The sequence below is a fragment of the Mus caroli genome, unplaced genomic scaffold (assembly GCF_978045245.1).
Source record: "Mus caroli unplaced genomic scaffold, Mus_caroli_1 scaffold_9, whole genome shotgun sequence".
Lineage (NCBI taxonomy): Eukaryota > Metazoa > Chordata > Mammalia > Rodentia > Muridae > Mus > Mus caroli.
In genome coordinates this window covers 31,358,930-31,385,592 of record NW_028227264.1, presented here as the reverse complement: position 1 = coordinate 31,385,592, position 26,663 = coordinate 31,358,930, and the positions used below count along the sequence as shown (strand labels likewise).

General features: G+C 37.6%; 1 protein-coding gene across 4 annotated transcripts in view; it reads left to right on the top strand.

Moving 5' to 3' along the window:
- The window catches only part of Clvs2 (clavesin 2), a 117,349-nt gene that overhangs the window by 63,108 nt on the left and 27,578 nt on the right, over window positions 1–26,663 (top strand). For all 4 annotated transcript variants that reach the window (XM_029482292.2, XM_029482291.2, XM_021175049.3 and 1 more), the window contains one exon: window positions 18,361–18,471. In XM_029482292.2, the coding sequence (XP_029338152.1) occupies window positions 18,361–18,471 (111 nt within the window). The remainder of the gene's footprint in view (window positions 1–18,360; window positions 18,472–26,663) is intronic.

The window sequence follows — 26,663 nt, the reverse complement described above, 5'->3', positions numbered from 1 at the left end:
GTTACAGAGACAAAATTCACAGCAGAGACTGAAGGAACAACCATCCAGAGACTGCCCCACTTGGGGACCAATCCAATGTTTTTATGCTTAAACTGTTTCTACTGTATCCATTTTTCTACTTTTAATGTCTTAAAGCATCCTCAGCATAATTGAAAAGATGAATTTATTCTTCACTTCTGCAACTATTTTGTTTCTTTTAAGATATTTCTTGAGTTGTGAATTGGATAAGTGTTTACAGTTCTTGCAGTGTCAGAATAAAGACTTGTGTTTGGATTACCAACACTTATGTAAAAGCTGGTCTGAGAGTACAATCAAGGAGACAGTTGAATCCTTTGGGTTTCCTGAGCAACCACTGTAGCTGAAACTTGAATTTCTGGGTTAATGACAGACTTGTCTATAAAATAGCATGAAGAATAATAGAGGGAGACACCATACATTAACTTATGTGCATATATGCATACCCACATATCATATGTTGGGAAATACACATGTGCATATACCACCCATACACCTGAAACCCAGTTTTTGTTATAACTTTTAAAGAAGTTTCTTAAGAGTAATGGAGCAAATAAATGTATCCACATTATTATTTTTATTTCAGGAAACACTGGCTTTTAAATAGTTATCTATCATTATTTGCATCAACAATTATACATAACAGTCTATTAATAATTTTGTATCATTTTAACCAATCCAAAGCTTTCTAGTCAAACACAGAGTGTAACAAGATGATACTTTAGTTAGGTATTCTAGTTAGTATTAGTTGTCAACCTGAAATAGTCTAGAATCATCTGAGAGGAAAACTTTGAATGTTTAACTGCCTAGATCAGATAGGATTGGTGTTCATTGTAGATTCACTTTGGAGCTTATGATTATTAATTGATGCAGGAAGGACCAAATATTAATGTATTTGGGCAGAATCAATCTTAGATAGATGATACTGGTATGTATAAGAAAGCTGTTGAGCTGTTGAGACAGCCAGAGAAACTAATAAGTAATTCCTGCATGGTTCCTGCCTTAAGTTCTTGTCTTGACTTCCCTAAGTTATACATTTTAAAGATGCCTTTTAAAATGTAAAGAAAAGCTAACTGCATACGGATAAGCCCTGTGGATTATAGCAACGCCTGGGTTTGGTGGTTTATTCTAGTGAACAAACTCAATCCTAAATTTGTGCAACGGGTCTATAGGACTACACAGCTTAGATTTTTGCAAACTTCCCGTGGGCCTCTCCCAATTTTAAAATCAAAATAAAAAGTCAGTGAGTCAATGAAAGAACAATGTGTATTGAAACATTGAAATAAAGAGTGAGATAGCCTTGTGCCAATATACCAGGCACTTTGTGAGTAAGGAAAATGTTTATTTTCTACTTTGAAGAGTACCATGGTGGTTTGAATGAGAAGGACTGTTGGAACTGTTAGGAAAGATTAGGAATTGTGGCCTTTCTGGAGATGTGTCAGTGGACCAGGTTTTAAGGTTTCAAAAGAATCATGCCTAGTCTGCACAGGCTCCAGACATCCGGGCACCTTCCCTGCCAGAGGAGAGGTGTCCACCCTGCTCGGGATGGCTTTGCTGGAGCATCTGCGGGAGCTATCTTCCTTCCCGGTTCCCAACAAGACTAGTCTGCACAGGTTAGAGTGTGGACTACAGAAGCTAACAGCTTCTGGGACTGGCCCTGTTTCAGGCCTTCATCTTCTGCCAGGAGGCAAATCCGAACAACAGATATCTGTGCACCTTTTCTGCAACAGGAGAGCTTGCCTGCAGACAGTGTTCTAACCACTGAAACTCAGGAAAGAGCTAGTCTCCCAGGTCTGCTGGTAGAGGCTAACAGAATCATGAAAGGAAAAAGCTCTAACCAGAGACAACTATAACAACTGACGCCAGAAATTACCAGATGGCAAAAGGCAGACGTAAGAATCTTACTAACAGAAACAAAGACCACTAACCATCATCAGAACCCAGCACTCCCACCTCAGCCAGTCCTGGGTACCCCAACACACCCGAAAAGCTAGACCGGGATTTAAGGCATATCTCATGATGATGGTAGAGGACATCAAGAAGGACTTTCATAACTCACTTAAAGAAATACAGGAGAACACTGCTAAAGAGTTACAAGTCCTTAAAGAAAAAGAGGAAAACACATCCAAACAAGTGATGGAAATGAACAGAACCATACTAGACCTAAAAAGGGAAGTGGAAACAATAAAGAAAACCCAAAGTGAGGCAAAGCTGGAGATAGAAACCCTAAGAAAGAAATCTGGAACCATAAATGTGAGCATCAGCAGCAGAATACAAGAGATGGAAGAGAGAATCTCAGGTGCAGAAAATTCCATAGAGAACATCAGCACAACAATCAAAGACAAAGCAAAATGCAAGAAGATCCTAACTCAAAACATCCAGGAAATCCAGGACACAATGAGAAGACCAAACCTACAGATAAGAGGAGTAGATGAGAATGAAGATTTTCAACTTAAAGGGCCAGCAAATATCTTCAACAAAATTATGGAAGAAAACTTCCCACACCTAAAGAAAGAGATGCCCATGAACATATAAGAAGCCTACAGAACTCCAAATAGACTGGACCAGAAAAGAAATTCCTTCCGACACATAATAATCAGAACAACAAATGCACCAAATAAAGATAGAATATTAAAAGCAGTAAGGGAAAAAGGTCAAGTAACATATAAAGGCAAGCTTATCAGAATTACACCAGATTTTTCACCAGAGACTATGAAAGCCAGAAGAGCCTGGACAGATGTTATACAGACACTAAGTGAACACAAATGCCAGCTCAGACTACTATACCCAGCCAAACTTTCAATTACCATAGATGGAGAAACGAAAGTATTTCACTAAAAAACCAAATTCACACATTATCTTTCCATGAATCCAGCCCATCAAAGGATAATAACAGGAAAAAAAAAAACATTACAAGGACGAAAACCATGTCCTAGAAAAAGCAAGAAAGTAATCCTTCAACAAACCTAAAAAAGGAAAGCCACAAGAACGCATGACAACTTTAATAACAAAAATAATAGGAAGCAACAATTGCTTTTCCTTAATATCTCTTAATATCAATGGACTCAACTCCCTAGTAAAAAGACATAGACTAACAGACTGGCTACACAAACAGAACCCAACATTTTGCTGCTTACAGGAAACCCATCTCAGGGAAAAAGACAAACACTACCTCAGAGTAAAAGGCTGGAAAACAATTTTGCAAGCAAATGGTCTGAGGAAACAAGCTGGAGTAGCCATTCTAATATCTAATAAAATCGACTTCCAACCAAAGTCATCAAAAAAGAGAAGGAGGGGCACTTCATACTCATCAAAGGTAAATTCTTCCAAGAGGACCTCTCAATTCTGAATATCTATGCTCCAAATACAAGGACAGCCACATTCAATAAAGAAAGTTTAGTAAAGCTCAAAACACACATTGCACCTCACACAATAATAGTGGGAGACTTCAACACACCTCTTTTATCAATGGACAGATCATGGAAACAGAAACTAAAGAGGGACACAGTGAAACTAACAGAAGTTATGAAACAAATGGATTTAACAGATATCTACAGAACATTTTATCCTAAAACAAAAGGATATACCTTCTTCTCAGCACCTCATGGTACCTTCTCCAAAATTGACCATATAATTGGTCACAAAACAGGCCTCAACAGATACAAAAATATTGAAATTTTCCCATGCATCCTATCAGATCACCATGGACTAAGGCTGATCTTCAATAACAACATAAATAATAGAAAGCCAACATTCATGTGGAAACTGAACAACACTCTTCTCAATGATACCTTGATCAAGGAAGGAATAAAGAAAGAAATTACGGACTTTTTAGAGTTTAATGAAAATGAAGCCACAACATACCCACACTTATGGGATACAATGAAAGCATTTCTAAGAGGAAAACTCATAGCTCTGAGTGCCTCCAAAAAGAAACTAGAGAGAGTATACACTAGCAGCTTGACAACACACCTAAAAGCACTAGAACAAAGGTAAGGAAATATACCCAAGAGGAGTATAAGGCAGGAAATAATCAAACTCAGGGGCGAAATTAACCAAGTGGAAACAAGAAGAACTATTCAAAGAATCAACCAAAGGAGGAGCTGGTTCTTTGAGAAAATCAACAACGTAGACTTAGCCAGACTCACTAGAGGGCATAGGGAAAGTACTCTAATTAACAAAATCAGAAATGAAAAGGGAGACATAACAACAGATCCTGTAGAAATCCAAAACACCATCAGATCATTCTACCAAAGGCTATACTCAACCAAAGTGGAGAACCTGGATGAAATGGGCAACTTTCTAGACAGATACCAGGTACCAAAGTTAAATCCGGATCAGGTTAATGATCTAAACAGTCCTATATCCTCTAAAGAAATACAAGCAGTCATTAATAGTCTCCCAACCAAAAAAAAAAAAAGCCCAGGACCAGATGGGTTTAGTGAAGAATTCTATCAGACCTTCAAAGAAGATCTAATTCCAGTTCTTTACAAAGTATTCCACAAAATGGAAGCAGAATGTACTCTACCCAACTCATTCTCTGAAGCTACAATTACTCTGATACCTATAGCACAGAAAGACCCAACAAAGATAGAAAACTTCAGACCAATTTCCCTCATGAATATAGATGGAATAATACTCAATAAAATTCTCACTAATTGAATCTAAGAACACATAAAAACAATCATCCATCCTGACCAAGTAGGTTTCATTCCAGGGATGCAGGGATGGTTTAATATACAGAAATCCATCAATGTAATCCATTATACAAACAAACTCAAAGACAAAAAACACATGATCATCTCCTTAGCTGTGGAGAAAGCCTGTGACAAAATTCAAAACCCATTCATGATAAAAGTCTTGGAAAGATCAGGAATTCAAGGCCCATACATAAACATGATAAAAGCAATCTACAACAATCCAGTAGCCAACATCAGAGTAAATAGTGAGAAGCTGGAAGCAATCCCAGTAAAATCAGGGACTAGAGAAGGCTGCCCACTTTCTCCCTACCCATTCAACATTGTAATTCAAGTCCTAGCCAAAGCAATTCGAAAACAAAATGAGATCAAGGGGATTCAAATTTTAAAGGAAGAAGTCAAGATATCACTTTTTGCAGATGATATCATAGTATATATAAGTGACCCTAAAAATTCCACCAGAGAACTCCTAAACCTGATAAACAGGTTCAATGAAGTATCTGGATATAAAATTAACTCAAACTAGTCAATGACCTTTCTCTATATAAAGGATAAACATCCTGAGAAAGAAATTCGGGAAATAACACCCTTCTCAGTAGTTACAAATAATATAAAATGCCTTGGTGTGACTCTAACTAAAGAAGTGAAAGATCTGTATGATAAGAACTTCAATCTCTGAAGAAAGAAATCAAAGAAGATCACAGAAGATGGAAAGATCTCCCATGCTCATGGATTGGCAGGCTCAATATAGTAAAAATGGTTATCTTGCCAAAATCTATCTATAGATTCAATGCAATCCCCATCAAAATTCCAACTCAATTCTTCATCGAATTGGGAAGGGCAATCTCCAAATTCATCTGGAATAACAAAAAACCTAGGATAGCAAACAATCTTCTCAAGGATAAAAGAACCTCGGGTAGAATCACCATGCCTGACCTACAGCTGTACTACAGACCAATTGTGATAAAAACTACATGGTACTGGTATTGCGACAGACAAGTAGACCAATGGAATAGAATTGAAGATCCAGAGATGAACCCACACACCTATGGTTACTTGATCTTTGACAAGGGAGCTAAAACCATCCAGTGGAAAAAAGACAGCATTTTCAGCAAATGGTGCAGGCACAACTGGCAGATATCATGTAGAAGAATGCGAATTGAACCATTCCTATCTCCTTGTACTATGGTCAAATCTAAGTGGATCAAGGAATTCCACATAAAACCAGAGACAGTGAAACTTATTGAGGAGAAAGTGGGGAAAAGCCTCAAAGATATGGGCACAGGAGAAAAATTTCTGAATAGAACAGCAAAGGCTTGTGCTGTAAGATCAAGAATCGACAAATTGGACCTCATAAAATTGCAAAGCTTCTGTAAGGCAAAGTACACCATCAATAAGACAAAAAGGCCACCAACAGATTGGGAAAGGATCTTTACCTATCCTAAATCAGATAGAGGACTAATATCCAATATATATAAAGAACTCAAATAACCCCATTAAAAATGGGGCTCAGAGCTAGACAAAGAATTCTCACCTGAGGAATATTAAACAGCTGAGAAGCACCTGAATAAATGTTCAGCATCCTTGCCTAGGAATTTCATAAATTCATTGTTTTTAATATCTGATTAGTACTTACACATCAGGGAAATACAAATCAAAACAACCCTGAGATTCCACTGCACACCAGTCAGAATGGCTAAGATCAAAAATTCAGGTGATAGCAGATGCTGGCAAGGATGTGGAGAAAGAGGAACATTCTTCCATTGTTGGTGGGATTGGAAGCTTGTACAACCACTCTGGAAATCAGTCTGGTGGTTCCTAAAAAATTGGACATAGTACTACCTGAGGATCCCGCAATACCTCTCCTGGGCACATATCCAAAAGATGTTCCAACTGGTAAGGAGGACTCATGCTCCACTATTTTCATAGCAGCCTTATTTATAATAGCAAGAAGTTGGAAAGAACCCAGATGCCCCTCAACAGAGGAATGGATACAGAAAATGTGGTACATTTACACAATGGAGTACTACTCAGCTATTAAAAAGAATGAATTTATGAAATTCCTAGGCAAATGGCTGCACCTGGAGGGCATCTTCCTGAGTGAGGTCACTCAATCACAAAAGAACTCACATGATATGTATTCACTGATAAGTGGATATTAGCCCAGAAACTTAGAATACCCAAGATATAACATACAATTTGTGAAACACATGAAACTTGGGGTGAACGAAGACCAAGGTGTGGATACTTTGCCACTTCTTTTAATTGGGAGCAAGGCACCCATGGAAGGAACTACAGAGACACAGTATGGAGGTGATTCAAAAGGATGGGACATCTAGAGGCTGCCATACCTGGAAATCCATTCCATAATCAGCCTCCAAACTCTGACAGCATTGCATACACTAGCAAGATTTTGCTGAAAGGACCCTGATATAGCTGTCTCATGTGAGACTATGCCGGGGCCTAGCAAACACAGAAGTGGATTCTCACAGTCAGCTACTGGATGGATCACAGGGCCCCCAATTGAGGAGCTGGAGGAAGTACCCAAGGAGCTGGGGGGGATCTGCAACCCTGTAGGTGGAACAACAATATGAACTAACCAGTAGCCCCCCAGAGCTCGTGTCTCTAGCTGCATATGTATCAGAACATGGCCTGGTTGGCCATCAGTGGAAAGAGAGGCTCATTGGTCAAGCAGACTTTATATGCCTCAGTACAGGGGAATGCCAGGGCCAAGAGGTGGGAGTGGGTGCGTGGGGGAGTGGGTGTGGGAGGGTGTGCGGGACTTTTGGGATAGCATTGGAAGTGTAAATGAAATACTTAATAATAATAAAAAAGAATCGTGCCATCCTGAGTTTTTTTTTTTCTTTGCTTTCTTTTTATGACTCAAGATATGAATGCAGAGCAACTGCTCCAGTGTCATGCCTTACTGCATACTTTTGTGCTTCTCACCTTGACTAACTGTTACAGTCCCCAAAGCTCTTCTATAAATTGTTTTGGTTATGGTGTCTTGTCACAGGAACAGAAAAAGTAAATAACATACTGTACAATTACAATCAGTAAACAATTTCATTTTGCATCATTGACAACAGGAATATGACTTTTGCTATTGTTGTGTTTCTAGTCAAATCTATGTATTAGGGAAAATGTTAAATAAAAGAAAATTCTTCAAAGTAAAAATCTGCCTATTTGTTAAATTCTTAAGAAATTTGAACACTCTATTCCCAGTTCGTAAAATTAGTCGGCAATTACGAATTGTGGCCTTTCTCGAATTTTGTCACTTGATACAGGTTTTGAGGTTTCAAAGGAGTCATGACGTTCTGAGTTTCTTTGTTCCTAAGAACTTTTTACATATGTACAATGGAAATATGGTTACATCCACTTCCTTGTTTTCTCCTTCAATTCTACCCATTCCCCTAACATATTTTCTTACCAAGCTCTGTTTTCTTGTTAATAACCCATTACGTAAAATTAGTGTTGCACATCTAATGTACAAAGAGAAAAGAAAAAGTAATTTGTTATTGTACTTCACAAAGTTAACAAAGCTACTTTCAGGTTTATTTTTCAAGTTTTTTCTACTCTTATTTGAAATGTAAATGAAATGAATACCTAATTAAAAAATAAGTTATTTTTTGATTTATTGGCTCCATTTTGCAGTTAGGAAATAATAGAAAATACTATTCAGTGATTTTTTTACTCCAAATACATTATTAATTTATTATTTCTTTCATTTAAGTAAATTAAAATTGATTACAACATGTTACTATTTACCAAATATAAAGTGAAGTAAACATAGTTGTGCATTGAATATTGTTTTGGTTATTGTGTTTGTTTCTTTTTTAAAATTTAACTTTATTTTTAATTCATTTTTTACACTCCCTGCCCCTCCCCATCCACCCTCAGACTGTTCGACATCCCACACACCCCCATCTCCATGTGGATGTCCCCACCACCCACTCCACCTGACCTCAAAACTCCCTGAGGCCTCCAGTCTCTTGAGGGTTAGGTGCTTCTCTGAATGAACACAGACCTGGAAGGCCTCTACTGTATGTGTGTTAGGGGCCTCATATCAGCTGGTGTATGCTGTCTGTTTAGTGATCTAGTGTTTGAAAGGTCTCTGGGGTCCACATTAATTAAGACTGCTGGTCCATCTACAGAATTGACCTTCTCCTCAGCTTCTTTCAGCTTTCCCTAATTCAACAAGGGTCAGCTGCTTCTGTCCATTGATTGGGTGCAAATAACTTCATGTGACTATTTCAGCTGCTTGTTGGGTCTTTCGGAGGGCAGTCATGATGGGTCCCTTTTTGTGAGCATTCCATAGCCTCAGTAACAGTGTCAGGCCTTGGGACCTCCTCTTGAATTGATCCCACTTTAGGCCTGTTGCTGGACCTTCTTTTCCTCAGGGTCCTCTCTATTTCCTTCCCTGTAATTCCTTCAGACAGGAACAATTATGGGTCAGAGATGTGACTGTCGGGTAGCAACCCCATCCCTCACTTGATGTCCTGTCTTCCTGCTGGAGATGGGCTCTATAAGTTTCCTCTCTCTACTGTCAGGCATTTCATCAAAGGTCCCTCCCTATGAGTCCTGGGAGTACCTCATCTCCCAAGTCTCTGGGAGTTCCTCCAATCTATTTCCTGAAGTTGTCTGTTTACATTCTTTTGCTGGCCCTCAGGGCTTCAATCCTTTTTCCTAACCCAATACCAAATTAGGTTCCCCTCTATCCCACACTGCCCCCCTATGTCTAGATTCCCTCCCGAGTCCCTCCCTTCCTCCCACCCCACTTGTGATTGCATTCTTCTCTCTCCCAAGTGGGACTGAGGCATTCATTCTCACTTGGGCACTTTAGCTTGTTGAGCCTTTTGAATTCTATGGACTGTATCTTGTGTATTCTTTATGGTTTTTTTTTTTATCCTTCCTTCCTTCCTTCCTTCCTTCCTTCCTTCCTTCCTTCCTTCCTTCCTTCCTTCCTTTCTTCCTTCCTTTCTTCCTTCCTTTCCTTCTTTCCTTTTTTTTTTTTTTTGTGTGGCTAATATTCACTTATTAGTGAGAACATACCATGTGTGTCCTTTGGGTCTGAGTTACTGCACTTAGGATGATATTTTCTAGTTCCATCCATTTCTCTACAAAAGTCAGGATGTCCCTATTCTTAATAGCTGAGTAGTATTCCATTGTGTAAATGAACCACATTTTCTGTATCCATTCTTCTGTTGTGGGACATCTAGGTTATTTCCAGCTTCTGGTTATCACAAATAAGGCCACTATGATTGATTACAATATGTTACTAGTTACCAAATATAAAAGTCAAGTAAACATTGTTGTGCATAGAATTTTGATTCAGTTATTATGTTTCTTATAATTAATGACAAGAAGTAACCTGAGAGAACATGAACAATAATCTTTTAAATTTCCTTCAAGAGTATTTTATGTCTATGTTTTTTAATATATTTTATTACGTATTTTCCTCAATTACATTTCCAATGCTATCCCAAAAGTCCCCCATACCCTCCCCCCTCTCCCCCATTTCCCTACCCACCCATTCCTTTTTTTTTTTTTTTTTTTTTTTTTTGGCCCTGGCGTTCCCCTGTACTGGGGCATATAAAGTTTGTGTGTCCAATGGGCCTCTCTTTCCAGTGATGGCCGACTAGGCCATCTTTTGATACATATGCAGCTAGAGTCAAGAGCTCCGGGGTACTTTAACAGGCATGACAATTCCTATTTTCTAATACCTATTCAGAACAAAACTATTTCTAGTTTCTCATGTGTGTTCTGGGATATCCATTTATGAATATCTATCTGGTTTTATTGTAATTCAATAATTTCAGTTCTTCTAGGATTCTTTGTTACGTGACTCCCCTTTGGGAAATTTTGGATATGGAATCAGCAGTTCTGGATACACATTATTTCATGTAATTTAAAAGTCAAGTAGGTGACCTGTGGGTCAGTGTATGAGTAAGGCATTCTTGCTGCCAGCTGGTATGTGGATCGAAGCTACTAGTCTTGATAAGAGCCTGACGTAGCAACCTGTTGCTGTGACTTTTGTTGGAAGGAAGGTAATTTTATTGTGTGTGTTCTCATCTTCTGTGAGGTTTTACTGATTGTGATGTCTAGTGGATTGTGAGAACATATGACAACAGTTTCTGTCATGTTCTCAGGACTTTCTCAATTGCATCAGGCACATACTAGCAGTCATGACAACTGACTCTTTGCTTCATGTTGGGGATGATGGTTTTGGTTCCCTTCAATGTATAATTAGTCTCCCTTGACTGAGGAACAGCTGAGAGAACACCATACCTGTTTTGCACATAAAAGCGGCATACCGCTCATTCAGTTGTTGGATGACTCAGTATGTTACAAGTGAGCTATTTGCATTAGCTATCTTTTTTTAAAAAGTAGATTTATTATCATAACTGATAAGTCAAGTGTGTTACATGTTATTTTATTACATATGTATTCAAACTATACCAAGAGAAAGGAAAATACAAAGATTAACCATAGTGTTATTTTCCATAAATAGTAAACATACCACTTCTCCTTACAAGGGATAATTTAGTGATGAAAGGTGAGAATTTTAAACAACTCAACTACTTTTCATGTTTTAAAAACAAGATAAAAAATGGAAATGATAGCACGCATTATGATACAGTCTTTTTATGACAGGATATAAAAAGATCTGTAATTAACATGGTTCAGTAGGAATCAGTCTTGGATAAGAGGAATGTCATACCCTGTTCTCTCTGGGCCTGTAAGTTTCATGAACTAAAGCAACCCTGACGATCATTAAGGCTGAGTGAACTGAGAATACAAAACAAAACAACAAACAAACAGAAAGCCCCAAACTCATCTTGCCTAATAAAGAAATGTTGATTGTACTTAACAAAACAATGTGGTCAAATTCTAGTACCTTCCAAATATTGTGTGATACTTGGTCTCCTTATGGTACATATCCATGACAATTGAACGATATCCTCCAGAAGTTTCACTGTTATAACAGTTTTGCTAATAGTGTACAGTGGGAAAATATGTCTTTCAACTGTGCCTTTCTAAGTTCTTATGCAATCTATCTTTCAGGGAAAACTACTAGATTAAAACATCATTTCTAATTAATTTAACAAAAAATGTCTCAAACAAAATTGAAAAAGAAAAAACTAGAATATTTCTGTAACTGTAAAGGAACTGAATACCAAGACAGAACAGCAGAAATGGGAAAGAAACTACTGTGAGCCATGGTGTCATGATGTCTTTCTTAGCCAAGTATGAATGAACATAGGAGCATAGGAGAATGAGAGTTTGCTGTTTTTACTATTGCTGCTTTTTCTTTGTAAATTTTTATTAGATATTTTCTTCATTTGCATTTCAAATGCTATCACCAAAGCCCTATATACCTTCCCCCTGCCCTGCTCCCCAACCCACCCACTCCAGCTTCCTGACTCTGGCATTCCTCTGGCATATGATCTTCAAAATACCAAGGGCCTCTCCTCCCATTGATGGTCGACTAGGCCATCCTCTGCTACATATGCAACTAGAGACACAGCTCTGGGGGTGGGGAGTTACTGGTTAGTTCATATCCATTGGTCCTCCTATAGGGTTGCAGACCCCTTTAGCTCCTTGGGTACTTTATCTAGCTCCTTTATCAGGGGCCCTGTGTTCCATCCAGTAGATGACTGTGAGCATCCACTTCTGTATTTGCTAGGACCATCCAGAGACTGGATGGTTTTACCTCCCTTGTCAAAGATCAAGTAACCATAGGTGCATGGGTTCATTTCTGGGTCTTCAATTCTATTCCATTGGTCTATCTGTCTGTCACTGTACCAGTACCATGCAGTTTATATCACAATTGCTCTGTAGTACAGCTTGAGGTCAGGCATGGTGATTCCACCAGAGGTTCTTTTATTGTTGAGAATAGTTTTTTTGCCATCCTAGGTTTTTTGTTATTCCATATGAATTTGCAAATTGCCCTTCCTAACTCAGTGAAGAACTGAGTTGGAATTTTGATGGGGATTGCATTGAATCTGTATATTGCTTTTAGCAAGATAGCCATTTTTACTATATTAATCCTGCCAATCCATGAGCATGGGAGATCTTTACATCTTCTGAGATCCTCTTTGATTTCTTTCTTCAGAGACTTGAAATTCTTATCATATGAATCTTTCACTTGCTTAGTTAGAGTCACACCAATGTATTTTATATTCTTTGTGACTATTGTGAAGGTTGTTCTATCCCTAAATTATTTCTCAGCCTGATTATCCTTTGTGTAGAGGAAGGCCACTGATTTGAGTTAATTTTTATATCCAGTTACTTTGCTGAAGTTATTTATCAGGTTTAAGAATTCTCTGGTGGATTCATATCTTGCTTTTCTGGTGTGATGTTGTATCCAGGACTTGCTATGGTGGGAGAATTTGGCTCTGATGATGCCAAGTAACCTTGGTTTCTGTTGCTTCTGTTCTTATGCTTGCCTCCTGCCATCTGATTATCTCAAGTGGTTGTTGTCCTCAATATATCTGACTAGAGCCTGTCCTTCCTATACTCCCAGTTGATTCAGGACTCCTCAGAGTCCAGCTTTCTTTGTGATCCTGTAATTTTTGGGCTCTAATGAACTGGAGATTCTTGGTTTGTCAGAGTTCTTGGCAGTCAAGTTTTCTCTGAGACCCTGAGATCCTGGTGTGATCAAGCTTCTGTTATCCTGGGATCCTGGAATGTTAAGATCCTGGGCATGTTACAGTGCCTGAAAGTGGTGCCTCCTCTGGGGATTGTAGGGCTATCTGGTATGTTTGAAACCAAGGTATACCAGCACTGATCACAAGGATCCCAAGCCGCTGGTCAGGCAGGGCTCCCATGTCCTTGCTCCTGCTGTCATAGGCCTGTCACGACTGGTTTGGAACAGATGTTATGTTCCACTCACCAAGGATCCTAAGATTGCGTGGTAAGTCCTCTGGGGCCTGTGGACCCACCACCGAATTAGTGCCCAAGGTGATCCTGAGCTGGCGTCGACTGGAAGTGACTTGAGCCCCTGGTCAGGTGGGTTTCCTGCATTCCTGCTGCTGGCATAGGCCAGGCCCGTCATGATCGTTTTTGAACAGATGTTGTGTTCCACTAACCAGACATCCAAGATTGCCTTGAGTTACCATTTACACAGCTGGAAAGCAAAATTATTTCAAACTACACTGATATTTCATAACTTAAAAATCCAAAACCAAATTCTACTTAAAAACTCACAAATAAACCAAAATCCAAGTTGGTCTTTTCTTAACATTTTTTTAAGTGATTCATTTAGGGCAAATCCCCATTTCTTTGTTTCTTTCTTTCTTTTTTTTCTTTAATTTTTTTTCTATATGTAAGCATTTGTTCCATTTGTTGAATTCACAAAAATATCTTAGGAACATAATGATAGAGGGCAAGTGCATTACCTTGATGCTCAGAGCATAATGAAAATAATATGAATGTAAGAGCCTTATAAAATGCAGACTAATATGATGATATGAACATTTGTCAATAAAATAAAAATACTTATGAACAGAATGTGATATTGTAATAATTAACTTAATGCCAGACCTAGCTGTATGCTGAAGGGATACTGGACTGAATGAAGTTGTGTATATCAACATCCCACTATTCCTTGAACAAATGATGCGAGCTTCTACCCTGCACCATTCTTCTTGACACTCCACCACCAAAACACTCTGCTTCTACATGTTTCCATGGCTAATGCTCTCATCTCCCTGAAGTGTTTACACAGCTGTTAATCTTTTTCAAGACTCTTCTTAGTAATGTGACCTGCTGTCTTTCTAACACAACCAGATCCACTTAGTATGTGCCTATTTTTAAAATCTTATTTATGTTTTCTCCTTATTTTACTACTTATTAAATTGCACATTTTATTTATTTATATTTCAAATGCTATCGCCTTTCTCAGTTTCCCCTCTGGTGAACCCCCCTATCTCATCCCACCTCCCCCTGCTTCTCTGTGGGTGTTCTCTTACCCACCTACCCACTTGCACCTCGCTGCCCTGGCATTCCCCTACACTGGGGCATTGATTCTTCACAGAACCAAGGGACCATTCTTAAGACATGAAATAAAGACATAGGTTTTTTTAGATGAATGATAAGCATATAAATATGTGGCTTGTATACAGTTTGTAACAGAGATTAGTATTAGAGAAAAAAGACTTGCTAAATGATTAGTTAGAAATGCAGTGCCACTTTGGAGGTTGACTTGATTCTTGCAAAAGGAATTTAATTCTTCATTGTGTTTTAATTAGGTATTATTTACTCTTCTCTGTGATAAACTACCAAGTGTTAAATAGCCTTATTATAGAATATATGGCTTATTATTTCTCCTACAGATGAGAACAATCTTTTTACTTATTGCTGCACAATTGCTTCTATATAATGCTCTGCATCTAACCAAGTTCATTGTTTGTCTGCTTTGGTAGCATGACACGTTAAGGAGCACTTAGCAGTTACAAGAAAAGAGATGAAGCTGTAGTAAGAGTATAGCTGTAATCAGAATTCTCATATATGTGTCCTATGAGGATCAACCTCTTTGTTTTCCAACCCATTATTTGCATCCATTAATGATTACTAATTATAAGACTGGCACAGAAAAAGACATTCCTATTAGCTGGAAATGGAATAGTTTCTTGATGGTATCTCTTCAGTTTGGCAGAACACATAGACATTGGAATGTTTGTGCTAAAACCAGGTTGTGGAAGTGAGTGAACAACTTGTCTGAATTCTCTGTCCAGAAACAATGATGTGGATTGTGAACAAGTGCCAATTTGAGTTCTTTCAGGAATCTGACATTTCAGCATATGAGATATACTTAGTATAATCTATAAAATATGGGTGTAGTAGTTTCCATACTATCCCGAAATGATAGATCCAGAAGATGTATTAAGGGAAGCAATATGGTTAGCATGTCAAAGCACAGAAGTTGTGCTAGGTTTAAACACAGTGGAAGAGGACTACTAGAGAAGTTGGAGGAGAACCAGACATACCAACTGCTATATTAATTATGTGTACTTCCTACATTATGGTACAGAAGATAATATTGTGTGTGCGGTATATACATGGCTATCATGAATAACTATTATTACAGCTCCAAAACTTCTTTATAGAGTTCTATATCATATGTACAATGCTTAATTTAATAAGATTGGAAACATAGACCAAGATATTTATGACAATCCTTTTGTTTTTAAATGCTGGAACATGAATGGTGCTTTAAATAGTATTTTAAAAATAGTCTATTCTAAAAACATCCATCATATTTATAGCAAAAGGATCATAATGAAGCAATGATTTGAATCCTAGTAAAAATTTAAGAGTAGATGTATGAGCCAGGCATGTTGGTACATGCCTATAATATCTATATGGGAGAGTGATGAAAGATTGCAAGTTCAAAGTCTCCCTGGAATATGGAGTGAGTTCAATTGGTAATTTAGACAGACTTTGCCTCAAAATTAATGACAAAAGTAGTGAGTGTGAGTTGGGGAGACATGTAGAATGTATCGAAGGGAGGAAAGGAAGGAGAAAAATGTTATAAAACTATTTAATAAAAAAATTTAAAATAAGGCTGCAGGGAAGTAGGTGAGAGCTAGAATGCTTGTCTATCTGGCACAATTCTGTATGTTCAATTCTCAGGTATATAAGAAGTAAACTATGAAATCTGTAATCCTGGGTATTGGTTGCTAGAGTTTAAAATAATCTAGCAAAAAAAATATTTGTATGTGTATCGATTTTATTTCTACTAGATTTCTAAAATTATTAGGTTACATATAGTATACAAGCTATATAAAATAACTAGAATTGGCACACAGTGCTGGAGGAAGGGCATTTAAATTGATTCAATCCCTCTTGCTGTTTTTGTGAGCATGAGGAGCATGCACTTCGGGAAGCAGCATCAATGATGAGAAAACTGCATCACCATACTGTTGAATGGGTGGGCAATGGATACCTTGAGAACTGCAATGTAAGATGTGGCAAACAGATAAAAGACATAAAAACAATGTGCATGGATGAGAGGAGATAAGTCAATTACCATATACTATAATATGGTCATAGTATTCATTGTTGATACTGCATTACAGTGGCACTGAATATATGAGGCCACCCTCAAATATAGTGAGCCTCAGAACTGATGCTATATGACTCTCTCTCTCTCTCTCTCTCTCTCTCTCTATATATATATATATATATATATATATATAATTATATATATACACATATATATATATACACATATACATACATATATATATATGTATATATATATATGTATAAACTTTTTTGTATTGTAAACAGCTTATTGTCTCATGCTGGTACATATTTTAGATCAGAAATTCTTACTCAGAACCTTTAGGTTAAAAACAATAATAACATTAGATTTCACCCTCATTGTGATCTTTACCTCTCCTTTGCTCCCACTTATGTTCTGAAGAAGGCAGGAAAAATATCAATTATGGTGCTACTTGAAAGACAGGTAAGTATAGTTAAAGAAGTTATTTTGTTGCTTTTCCTCATCTGTTTATGAATGATGTTGATTCATTTGGAGTTTCAATGTAGCAGAAGACAGGAACCTGGTCCTTTGGAAGAGAATCCTCAGCATATTCAACCAGGTGTCAAGTTTGTGAGTAACCTGAGTTAGGAATCCCATTACCCTAGGCACTAGGACAAACTTAGGCAGAGTAGACCTGTCTGCATCACTCTGGGCTCAAACCTACCACAGGGATGTTTTGCTGAGGAGTAGGCTTTGCTAGAGTTCCACTTTCCTCCCTTTGAGTGAGCTCAGAGTGCTTTTGATGTTCATTTAACCTACTCAAGGAATCCTGAAGTTTCTTGTGCCATAACCCTGGGTTTTTTATTTGACTTACACATGATTCCTTTTTAATATATAAGGAAAGGTGAATGTTTATAATACAGTATAGATATAATAGGAGGATAAAAAGGAATGAACCCAATTTATGTTTTAATTTAATTTTTAAATTTTAGTGTGATGAGGAGTACAGGCAATGTTATAGTTGTGGAGGTCAGAGGTCACATTATGGAAATTTCTTAGTTATTTCCAATGTTTGAACTCAGACTTTCAAATGCCCTTACTCATCCCACTGAGTCATCTTTTTGAGTTTATTTATTTATTTATTTATTTATTTATTTATTTATTTATTGTGAGGTCAGAGGTAGATGGGTTCATCATAGTGTAAATTTGGAAGTCAAAGTCAAATTTGCAACTTGCATTTCTCTCTTTATATAGGTCTCAGGAATTGAACTTAAATCTTGAGGCTTATTATACTATTAAGTGATATGAATAAGAATATATGTATAATTAGTTTAAATCATTTTTTTCTACATGGATCTAGTATTTAACACTTTTTCTAATATGTTTATTTTCTGTGTTTCTGTGATAGTAATAACTTAGAATTTAGCAGGCTTAAAATACACAGTCTTAAAGATGATGAAGTTCTTTTCAGCAAACTGCTCTTTGGAAAGATATGATTTACTGTATATTGTTTTAATGTCTTATGAGAGTCTTACTGTGACAAGACTTGGTCCTTTTCTTTAGCATATGATTGACACATTTGAATGAAATGTAATAGTTCCTGAACCATCCAGTGTAGAAAAGCCTGTCCTAACATCTATGTCTTTCTTGTTCTAGGACAGCTTCCCAGCAAGGTTTGGAGGAATTCATTTTGTCAATCAACCTTGGTATATCCATGCCCTGTACACTGTGATACGCCCATTCCTGAAAGAGAAGACTCGGAAAAGGGTACTTTGTGATTTTTTGTTTTGAAATCTGATCTCTGCCTTCACCCCCATTCAATGATTTGTGATACATAGCTGTTTATTTAATGTCAGCCATAATAAAATTTCCTTTATCCTTTCATGTTAATATTCAGCATAGGAGACATTTTTAGATTCGTAGAGAGCTCATGAGTTTTCTAAATTCTTAATGTTTCATGAATGGGATATTTGAAAACAAGTTTTCCCACTTTCTCACCAAATAATGAAATGTCACTGTAAACCTCAAAAAACTCTGCTACGTTATTCTATTATTGTTGGTAATCTTAGTTTTCAAGTAAAGTCTAAATGTAAATCATTATTTTATTTACTGACAAATGAGTGCTTGTTTTATAATAGTTGTTAAAATGAAGTAGATTTTGCAGACTCTGTTATATTTGTGTAATAACAAACATGATCAATAAATATAATAATTATTTAAAATATTCAGTATTAGCACTATATTACATGGTAAATTGAGTAGGCATTTTTATTGAACACAGAATTTTAAAATGTATTTAATTGAACAGAATTTCATTTATCCATTTAACAGCTATGTAAAATAAATTTAAAACACTGTTCAACTATGCATTTAAACATATATACATGGTACACAACTCAAATGAAGGTAATCATATGTGTCCCCTATAAAAATTACTGATTCTTTGTGGTGAAAACATTCCAAATCTTTTTTTTTTTTTGTAGCTTAAGAAATACACACACACAGACACATACACACATATATACTGTGACCTCTCATTAGCTGGAGTCATAGTCTTATTTTCCTTATCCATCTGTAACGTGGATAACTTGACCCAAATATCAACCTATTCTTAGTTCTTCTTTGCCAGGCTCTGATTACTGACTTTATGCTGAATTCTGAAAAGTAAATTTAGTAAGCATGCTCTCCTATTTCAAAACTGAGGAAGGAAGTATGAGAATTGATAAGCAACTTGCTTCCTTGTAGAAGCAGATGGGAAAATGTCAAGCCAGTATATGCCTTTAAAGCCTCCAATTCTATTTACCTTTCTAATGCTATCATCATGAAACAACTAGTGACATTGTATACTAATTCTAAACCTATATGGATGAGAAAGGCAATGTGAATTTCAGTGATTAAGCACTCCATGTCTTCCAGTCTTGCAAAGTCCTCATTCTAAGCACGAAGGTGCAATAATTATGTGTTCACATCAAGTATTAGCCAGCAGAGGGTTGACAGTGTATGGATTTGTTTAAAATATTCCAGTACTTCAGGAGAAAGAACTCTACAAACAACTATAATTTATACTGAATTATTTCTACCATTAAGTATGAAATTATGCATATTTTAGAATTCAAAAGTACAGAGAACTGCTTCACAAATGCACCTTCAAGCTTTGTTTAATGAAGTGACAATCAGGATATCCCAAACATCTGCTGGGAATTTTTGCACAAATTCCAGTTGTGTGTGTTCACACTTGCCACGTGCTGTTCTCAAGGCATTATGTTATTTTTAACACTTTCAACAATACTGTAGGGTAAGACTTTTTTTCTTTCCTTTTATAGGTGGAAAAGGAACCTTATAAGTTTAAATAATTTGTTGTATATTGCTACTAGTAGATAGAACATCTTGAGGTTCAGGATTAAATGGGAAAAAATAACAGAAAAGTGATAGAAAAGACACAAGTGTATTCAAGATACTGAACAAAAACAACAGGAGTAGAAAATCTGGAGAATTAACTATGAGGCTAGGTAGTAAGGGGTGAGACTGAAGAAAATAGGGTTCACTAGATCTCTTTCTTTCTTTCTTTCTTTCTTTCTTTCTTTCTTTCTTTCTTTCTTTCTTTCTTTCTTTCTTTCTTTTTGTTTTTTGGTTTTTTTTGAGACAGGGTTTCTCTGTGTAGCCCTGGCTGTCCTGGAACTCACTCTGTAGACCAGGCTAGCCTAGAACTCAGAAATTTGCCTTCCTCTGCCTCCCAAGTGCTGGGACTAAAGGTGTGCACCGCCATGCCCGGTTCACTAGATCTTATGTGGTTTAGGCCAGCATTTCAAGTGCTTGGGTGTTCAACCAGTATCACTGTTATATGATATAACATGATCTTGATTTCTTAAATACATTGCTAGCATGGGGCTTGGACATTTTCATGTAAAATGAAGAACGGTTAAATTCTGTTGATTTTTACTTATGTAATGAATATGTATGGCAAAGGTATTTCATTCTTAATGGCATAAAAAGGAATACTTTGTCATAATATTACTCAAGCACATTACACAGCTGATGTTGCAAATACATGTTCTGAAAATCTGCTGAAAGACAACCTAAGGAGTGTTGGTAATATTCTTCCAAAGATTCAGGTGTGCAAGAGATGATAGTATGATTTCATTTTCTCAAAATAAGGTAAATGTGAACATGACCAAAAGGTGAGGATTTCTGTGCTTGATATGGTGAAGCCTGTTCTCATATTTTCATCAATGCCTGGAATTTTCATATGAAACTCCCCATCCATCACATCATATGTAACTTGCTCATGGTTCAATGATATGTTAGTTCCTGGAGTTAAGGTCTTTTCTTATTTTGCCCCTCATCACCAGACAAATAAATCCATTGTTGCTGATTCTGGAAAGGAGGGGCTCAGCTTCAATTCATTACCCCATTGCAGCCTTGGCTGAGCCTCCTCTCGAGTGTACCATCTTCTTCCTCGCCCCGAGTCATGTGGTATAGTTTCTTTAATGTCATAAGTGGCACAGATAAATGAGATAAAAAATAAGTAGACTTTGGGGTAATTCTTGGTGTTGTGAAGTAGGGTGAGGCAAAGGAGCCCATAAGGATCAAATAACTTTCATGAGAAAACAGAAAATGAAAAATAAATAAATAAAACAAAAGAGGTCAATAGCAAAACTCCAATAGAAGCTCTTAACACAGAACTATTCAAGACAAGGAAGGAAATGTATGAACAAACATTTTCCAGCTGAGCACTGATAATGCATTTCTGATGACCAAATCAGAGGAGCTGTTCACACTGATAATCAAACCATTACAGATGCTAAGAAGCAGCAGCACTGTGGTGGGGGTTGTAAGATATTTGAGTTCAGTTTTGGATCTGTTAGATTTGAAGTACTCATTGAACACTGAACTGAACATTCCAAGGAGAGGGAGGGAGGGAGGGAGGGAGGGAGGGAGAGAGAGGGAGAGAGAGAGAGAGAGAGAGAGAGAGAGAGAGAGAGAGAGAGAGAGAGAGAGAGAGAGAGAGAGAGAGAGAGAGAGATTTCAAATAAAGAGTTTAAGGGTAAATGTCTTTATTGTAGACACATATTTTCAGTGTGTGATTAATATAATAAATCTACAGATTGAATTAAATCACCAAAGAGGGTAGTTTTAGAATAATAAGTCCAGGAATTAAGGCCTTGGTTTCATCAAGGTTAAGTAATGGAGTTAGGCTGGGTATGGTAATATTTGCCTTTAATTTCAGTACATGAGATGCCAAGGAAGGTGGGTTTCTGTGAGGTCAAGGGTAGTCTGGTCTACATAATGACCATATCAAGTTTCAAGCAAGCTAGGCTATATAGTAAGACCATGTCTTAAAAAATATTGGAGTAATCAGGAAAAGAGATTAAAGAAGAATATATAAAGATGGAAGAAAATCAATAGTTCAGGGAGAAAAAAATGCCTCTGCTAGAAAGTTGTCTACTCTATCCAGTTCTGCTGATAAATGAGACATGAATTGGATATTGAGTTCATCTGAGTGAGCAAAAATGACAGCAGGTAATATTATGAAGTGTTAAGAGATTGGGTAGATATGGGCTGGCTTATGAAAAGCAGGAAGAGACTATTTGGACAATGACTAGGAAAAACTTCTCTGTTGAGTTCTGCTGTCAATGAAAAATTGAAACTATGAACTAAAGAGCAAAGAGAGGTTTTATGTATCTATTTCCAGAATATGGAAGACAGACGGTTTTTTTTTTTCTCCCCTTGGATGGTAAAGAGAGGTCAAGGTTTTAATATGAGAAAAACAAGAGATAATTTTTGGGAAATAAATCCAAGTGGAGGAAAGACAATGTATTTTGTTTTGCCAGTGGAATAGTTAGTCTTTGTGAGGTTTATATTTTCTCTGTTCTAGTGGTAAGGCAGAACACATGGGCACAGATGCTTGTGGGTGGATCTCAGCTGGCGGCCCTATTTCCTCAGTGAGAGTGGAATCAATGCCAGTGCTGAAAGTGATGTGGAGGGAGGAGGTAACAGTGACAGTGTTCCAGAATGTCCTGCTCTAGGGACTGTTTTTAACCACAGCACCTTCATGACTTGATAGCAGATTCTGATGTGGTGTAATATATATGATTATTTCAAAATTATATAGATGATACAGTAAAGTATTTAGAAGCATATTTCCTAGGAAGGGTATATATATATATATATATATATATATATATATATATATATATATATTATATTGTATGAAATATATATATATATATATATATATATATTACAGTAAGAAGGCATTATGTTTTCAATTAACCATATTTACCATGGGACAGATGGCATCTTCATCACTATAGTAACCTATTTAGAAATTTGTTCTGTAACTTTGGCCTACATTTGCCTTATTTCTATTTTTAATCTTCCATAATTGTAAAAAATAATAGTGTACTGATGGATATTTCCTCTATTTCTGTTTACCTAATGATATGCATACATTTTCCTTTATATTAACTTCTGTGCATCCTAAAGGTACAGACAATAAAGATGAATGTGGTTAGCCTGTTCATCTTGACTCAAAAGTGTGAATTAAGTTACTTCTAAACTATACTCTTAAAATAAACGTTAAAGAAATTTGTGTATGATACCAATGATACTTTTTTTGAGAAGGTAGATCTATATTTTTCTGATGATAGAAATGAAAATGAAGAAAACATAAGTTATACTTAAAAAAAAACCTCTCATCATATTAGGAACGGAAGGTACATAACTGATGATGAAAACTTGACTAGAATGGAACACTTACCAGTCACATATATTCTAAAAACTTCAAAACTTTCTAAAGTTTGATATTTGACAATTTCACACACATGTGTGTGCACATGAAGGCATAATGTAATATATGCACATGTATACATGTATATGCTGTATTATGATTACTGTCACCTATCTTCTCTTGTCTTTTTTCTACCCTATCACCCCAAACCTCATTTCATTATTCACTGAGTTTAACCAGGGTCTTCCATGTGACCATTGCAGCCTGTGTTCTCATAAATCGGCATGCAATTGCAGAGGATGATTAAACCACTGTCCAATATGTCAGTAGTGAAGGTTAGGATCATGTGAGCATCCACATCCATCCAATGATTATCTGTTTGTAGGCCCAATCTTATGCAGAGTTGCAATACAACTTCAGGTACTATGAGATCATGACATCATTGGCTGGGCCATGTCCAGAAAGAATAATTTCAGTGGCTATTACAATCTTTCTCCTCTTTCTTCAGCAATGATCCCAGAAGCTTAAATGAAAAAATGTATCATTTTTAGGGCTGAATCATCACTGATTCTCAGCACTCTTTTTTAAAATTATCCTTAATCTTTTGTTTACAGTCCAGTCATTAGCCCCTTCCTGATCCACTCTTCAACAGTTCCTCATCCCTTTCCTCCCCATACCCTCTTCTCCAAGAGGATATCCCCACCCCGCCCCACCTCAGAACCATCTACCAGTCCTCTCCACTCTCTGGGGCCTCAAGTCTCTCGAGGGTTAGGTGTACCTTCTCTCACTGAGGACACACCAGGAAGTCCTCTGCTGTATATATATGAGGGAGACCTCATATCAAGTAGTGTATGCTAACTGGTTGGTGTTTCAGTGTCTCAGGTATCTCAGGAGTCCAGGTTACATGAGACTGCTGGTTTTCCTATAGGGTCACCTTCCTCCACAAGTTTTTACAGTCTCTCCTTAATTGAACCACAGGAATACCCTACTTTAGCCCATTGGTTGGGTTAAGTGTCTGCTTCGCTCTCAGTCAACTGCTTGTTGAGACTCCTAAAGGGCAGCCATGCTAGGCTTCTGTCTGTAAGCACATCATAGCATCATTGATATTGTTAGTGGTAGTAGTCTCTCCTTGGCTAATTACAATTTGGGCCTGTCACTAGACCTCTTTTCCCTCAGTCTCTTCTCCATTTTTGTCCTTGGAATTCTTTTAGAACGGAACAATTGTGGGTCAGAGTTTTTGATTGTAGGATAGAAACCCATCCACCACTTAGTGCCCTTTCTTACTATATTTCTTTCTACATTTCTTTCTTTCTATGTTTCTTTCTTTCTATTTGTTTCTTTCTATATTCCTTTCTCTCTCTCTCTTCTTCCTTCCTTCCTTCCTTCCTTCCTCCCTCCCTCCCTCCCTCCCTCCTTCTCTCCTCTCTCTCTCTCTCTCTCTCTCTCTCTCTCTCTCTCTCTCTCTCTCTCTCTCTCTCTCTCTTTCTTTCTTTCACTGGATATTTTCTTTTTTATTTACATTTCAACTGGTATCCCGTTTCCTGGTTTCCTCTCCAGAACCCCTCTATATCATTCCCCCCCCTGCTTCTATGAGGGTGCTTTCACCACCCACCTGCCCTCTCCTGCTCACCTGCCCAGACATTCTCCTACACTGGGGCATCGTTTCTTCATGGGTCTAAGGGCCTCTACTCCCATCGATGCCTGGCAAGGCCATCTTCTGCTACATATGGGATGTACTCTTTGTTGGTGGTTTAGTACCTGGGAGCTCTAGGGATTCTGGTTGGGTGATATTGTTGTTCTCCCTATGGGGTTGCACAACCCTTCAGTTCCTTCAGTCCTTTCTCTATCTAACTCATCCATTGTGGATCCTGTGCTCAGTCCAGTGGTTGGCTGCAACCATCCACTTCTGTGTTTGTCAGGATCTAGCAGAACCTTTCAGGAGACAGCTATATCAGGCTCCTTTCATCAAGCACTTCTTGGCATCCTCAGTAGTGTCTAGGTTTCTGATTCTATATGAGATGGATCCCGGGAGGGGGGAAGTCTCTGGGTAGCCTTTCCTTCAGTCTCTGTTCCACACACTGTCTCCATATTTCCTCCCATGAGTATTTTGTTCCCCCTTTAAGAAGGAATGAAATATCCACATTTTGGCCATCCTTCTTTGTGGTCTGTGAATTGTATCTTGGGTATTCCAAAATTTTGGGCTAATATCCACTTATCAGTGAGTATATACCATGTGTGTTTTTGTGTGATTGGATTATCTCACTCAGGATGAAAATTTCTAGTTCCATTCATTAACCTAAGAATTTCATGAAGTCATTGTTTTTAATAGCTGGATAGTACTCCATTGTGCAAATGTACCACATTTCCTATATCTGTTCCTCTGTTGAAGAACATCTGGGTTCTTTCCAGTTTCTGGCTATTATAAATAAGGCTGTGATGAACATAGTGGAGCATGTGTCCTTGTTATATGTTGGGGCATCTTTTGGGTATATGCCCAGGAATGGTATAGCTGGGTTCTCAGATAGTACAATGTCCAATTTTCTGAGGAACCACCAAATATTTCCAGAGTGGTTGTACCAGCATGAAATCTCAGCAACAATGGAGGCTTGTTCCTCTTTCTCTACATCCTTGCCAGCATCTTCTATCATCTGAATCTTTCATCTTAACCCTTCTGACTGGTGTGAGGTGGAATTTCAGAGACCTGTCCCTTGTCATCAGCTAGCCATTTACTTAATTGTTTGACTCTAGTGTATGTGTAAAGCAGTGACAGAATTGTTGACCTGCACCCCAATGAGCAACATCTTTATCAACTAAAGGCTGGTGTTTACGTGATGTCTTAGGGTTTCTATTCCTGAATAAACATCATGACCAAGAACCAAGATGGGGAGGAAAGAATTTATTCAGCTTACACTGCAGTGTTCATCAGCAAAGGAAGTCAGGACTAGAACTCAAGCAGGTCAGGAAGCAGGAGCTGATGCAGAAGCCATGGAAAGATGTTACTTACTGGCTTGCTTTCACTGACTTGCTCAGCTTGCTTTCTTATAGAACCCAAGACTACCAGCCCAGAGAAGGTACCACTCACAAGGGGCCTCCCCTGATGATCACTAATTGAGAAAATGCCTTACAGTTGGATTTCATGGAGGCATTTCCTCACCTGAAGCTCCTTCCTCTGTGATAACTCCAGCTTGTGTCAAGTTGATACAAAACCAGCCAGTACACGTAAAATCTC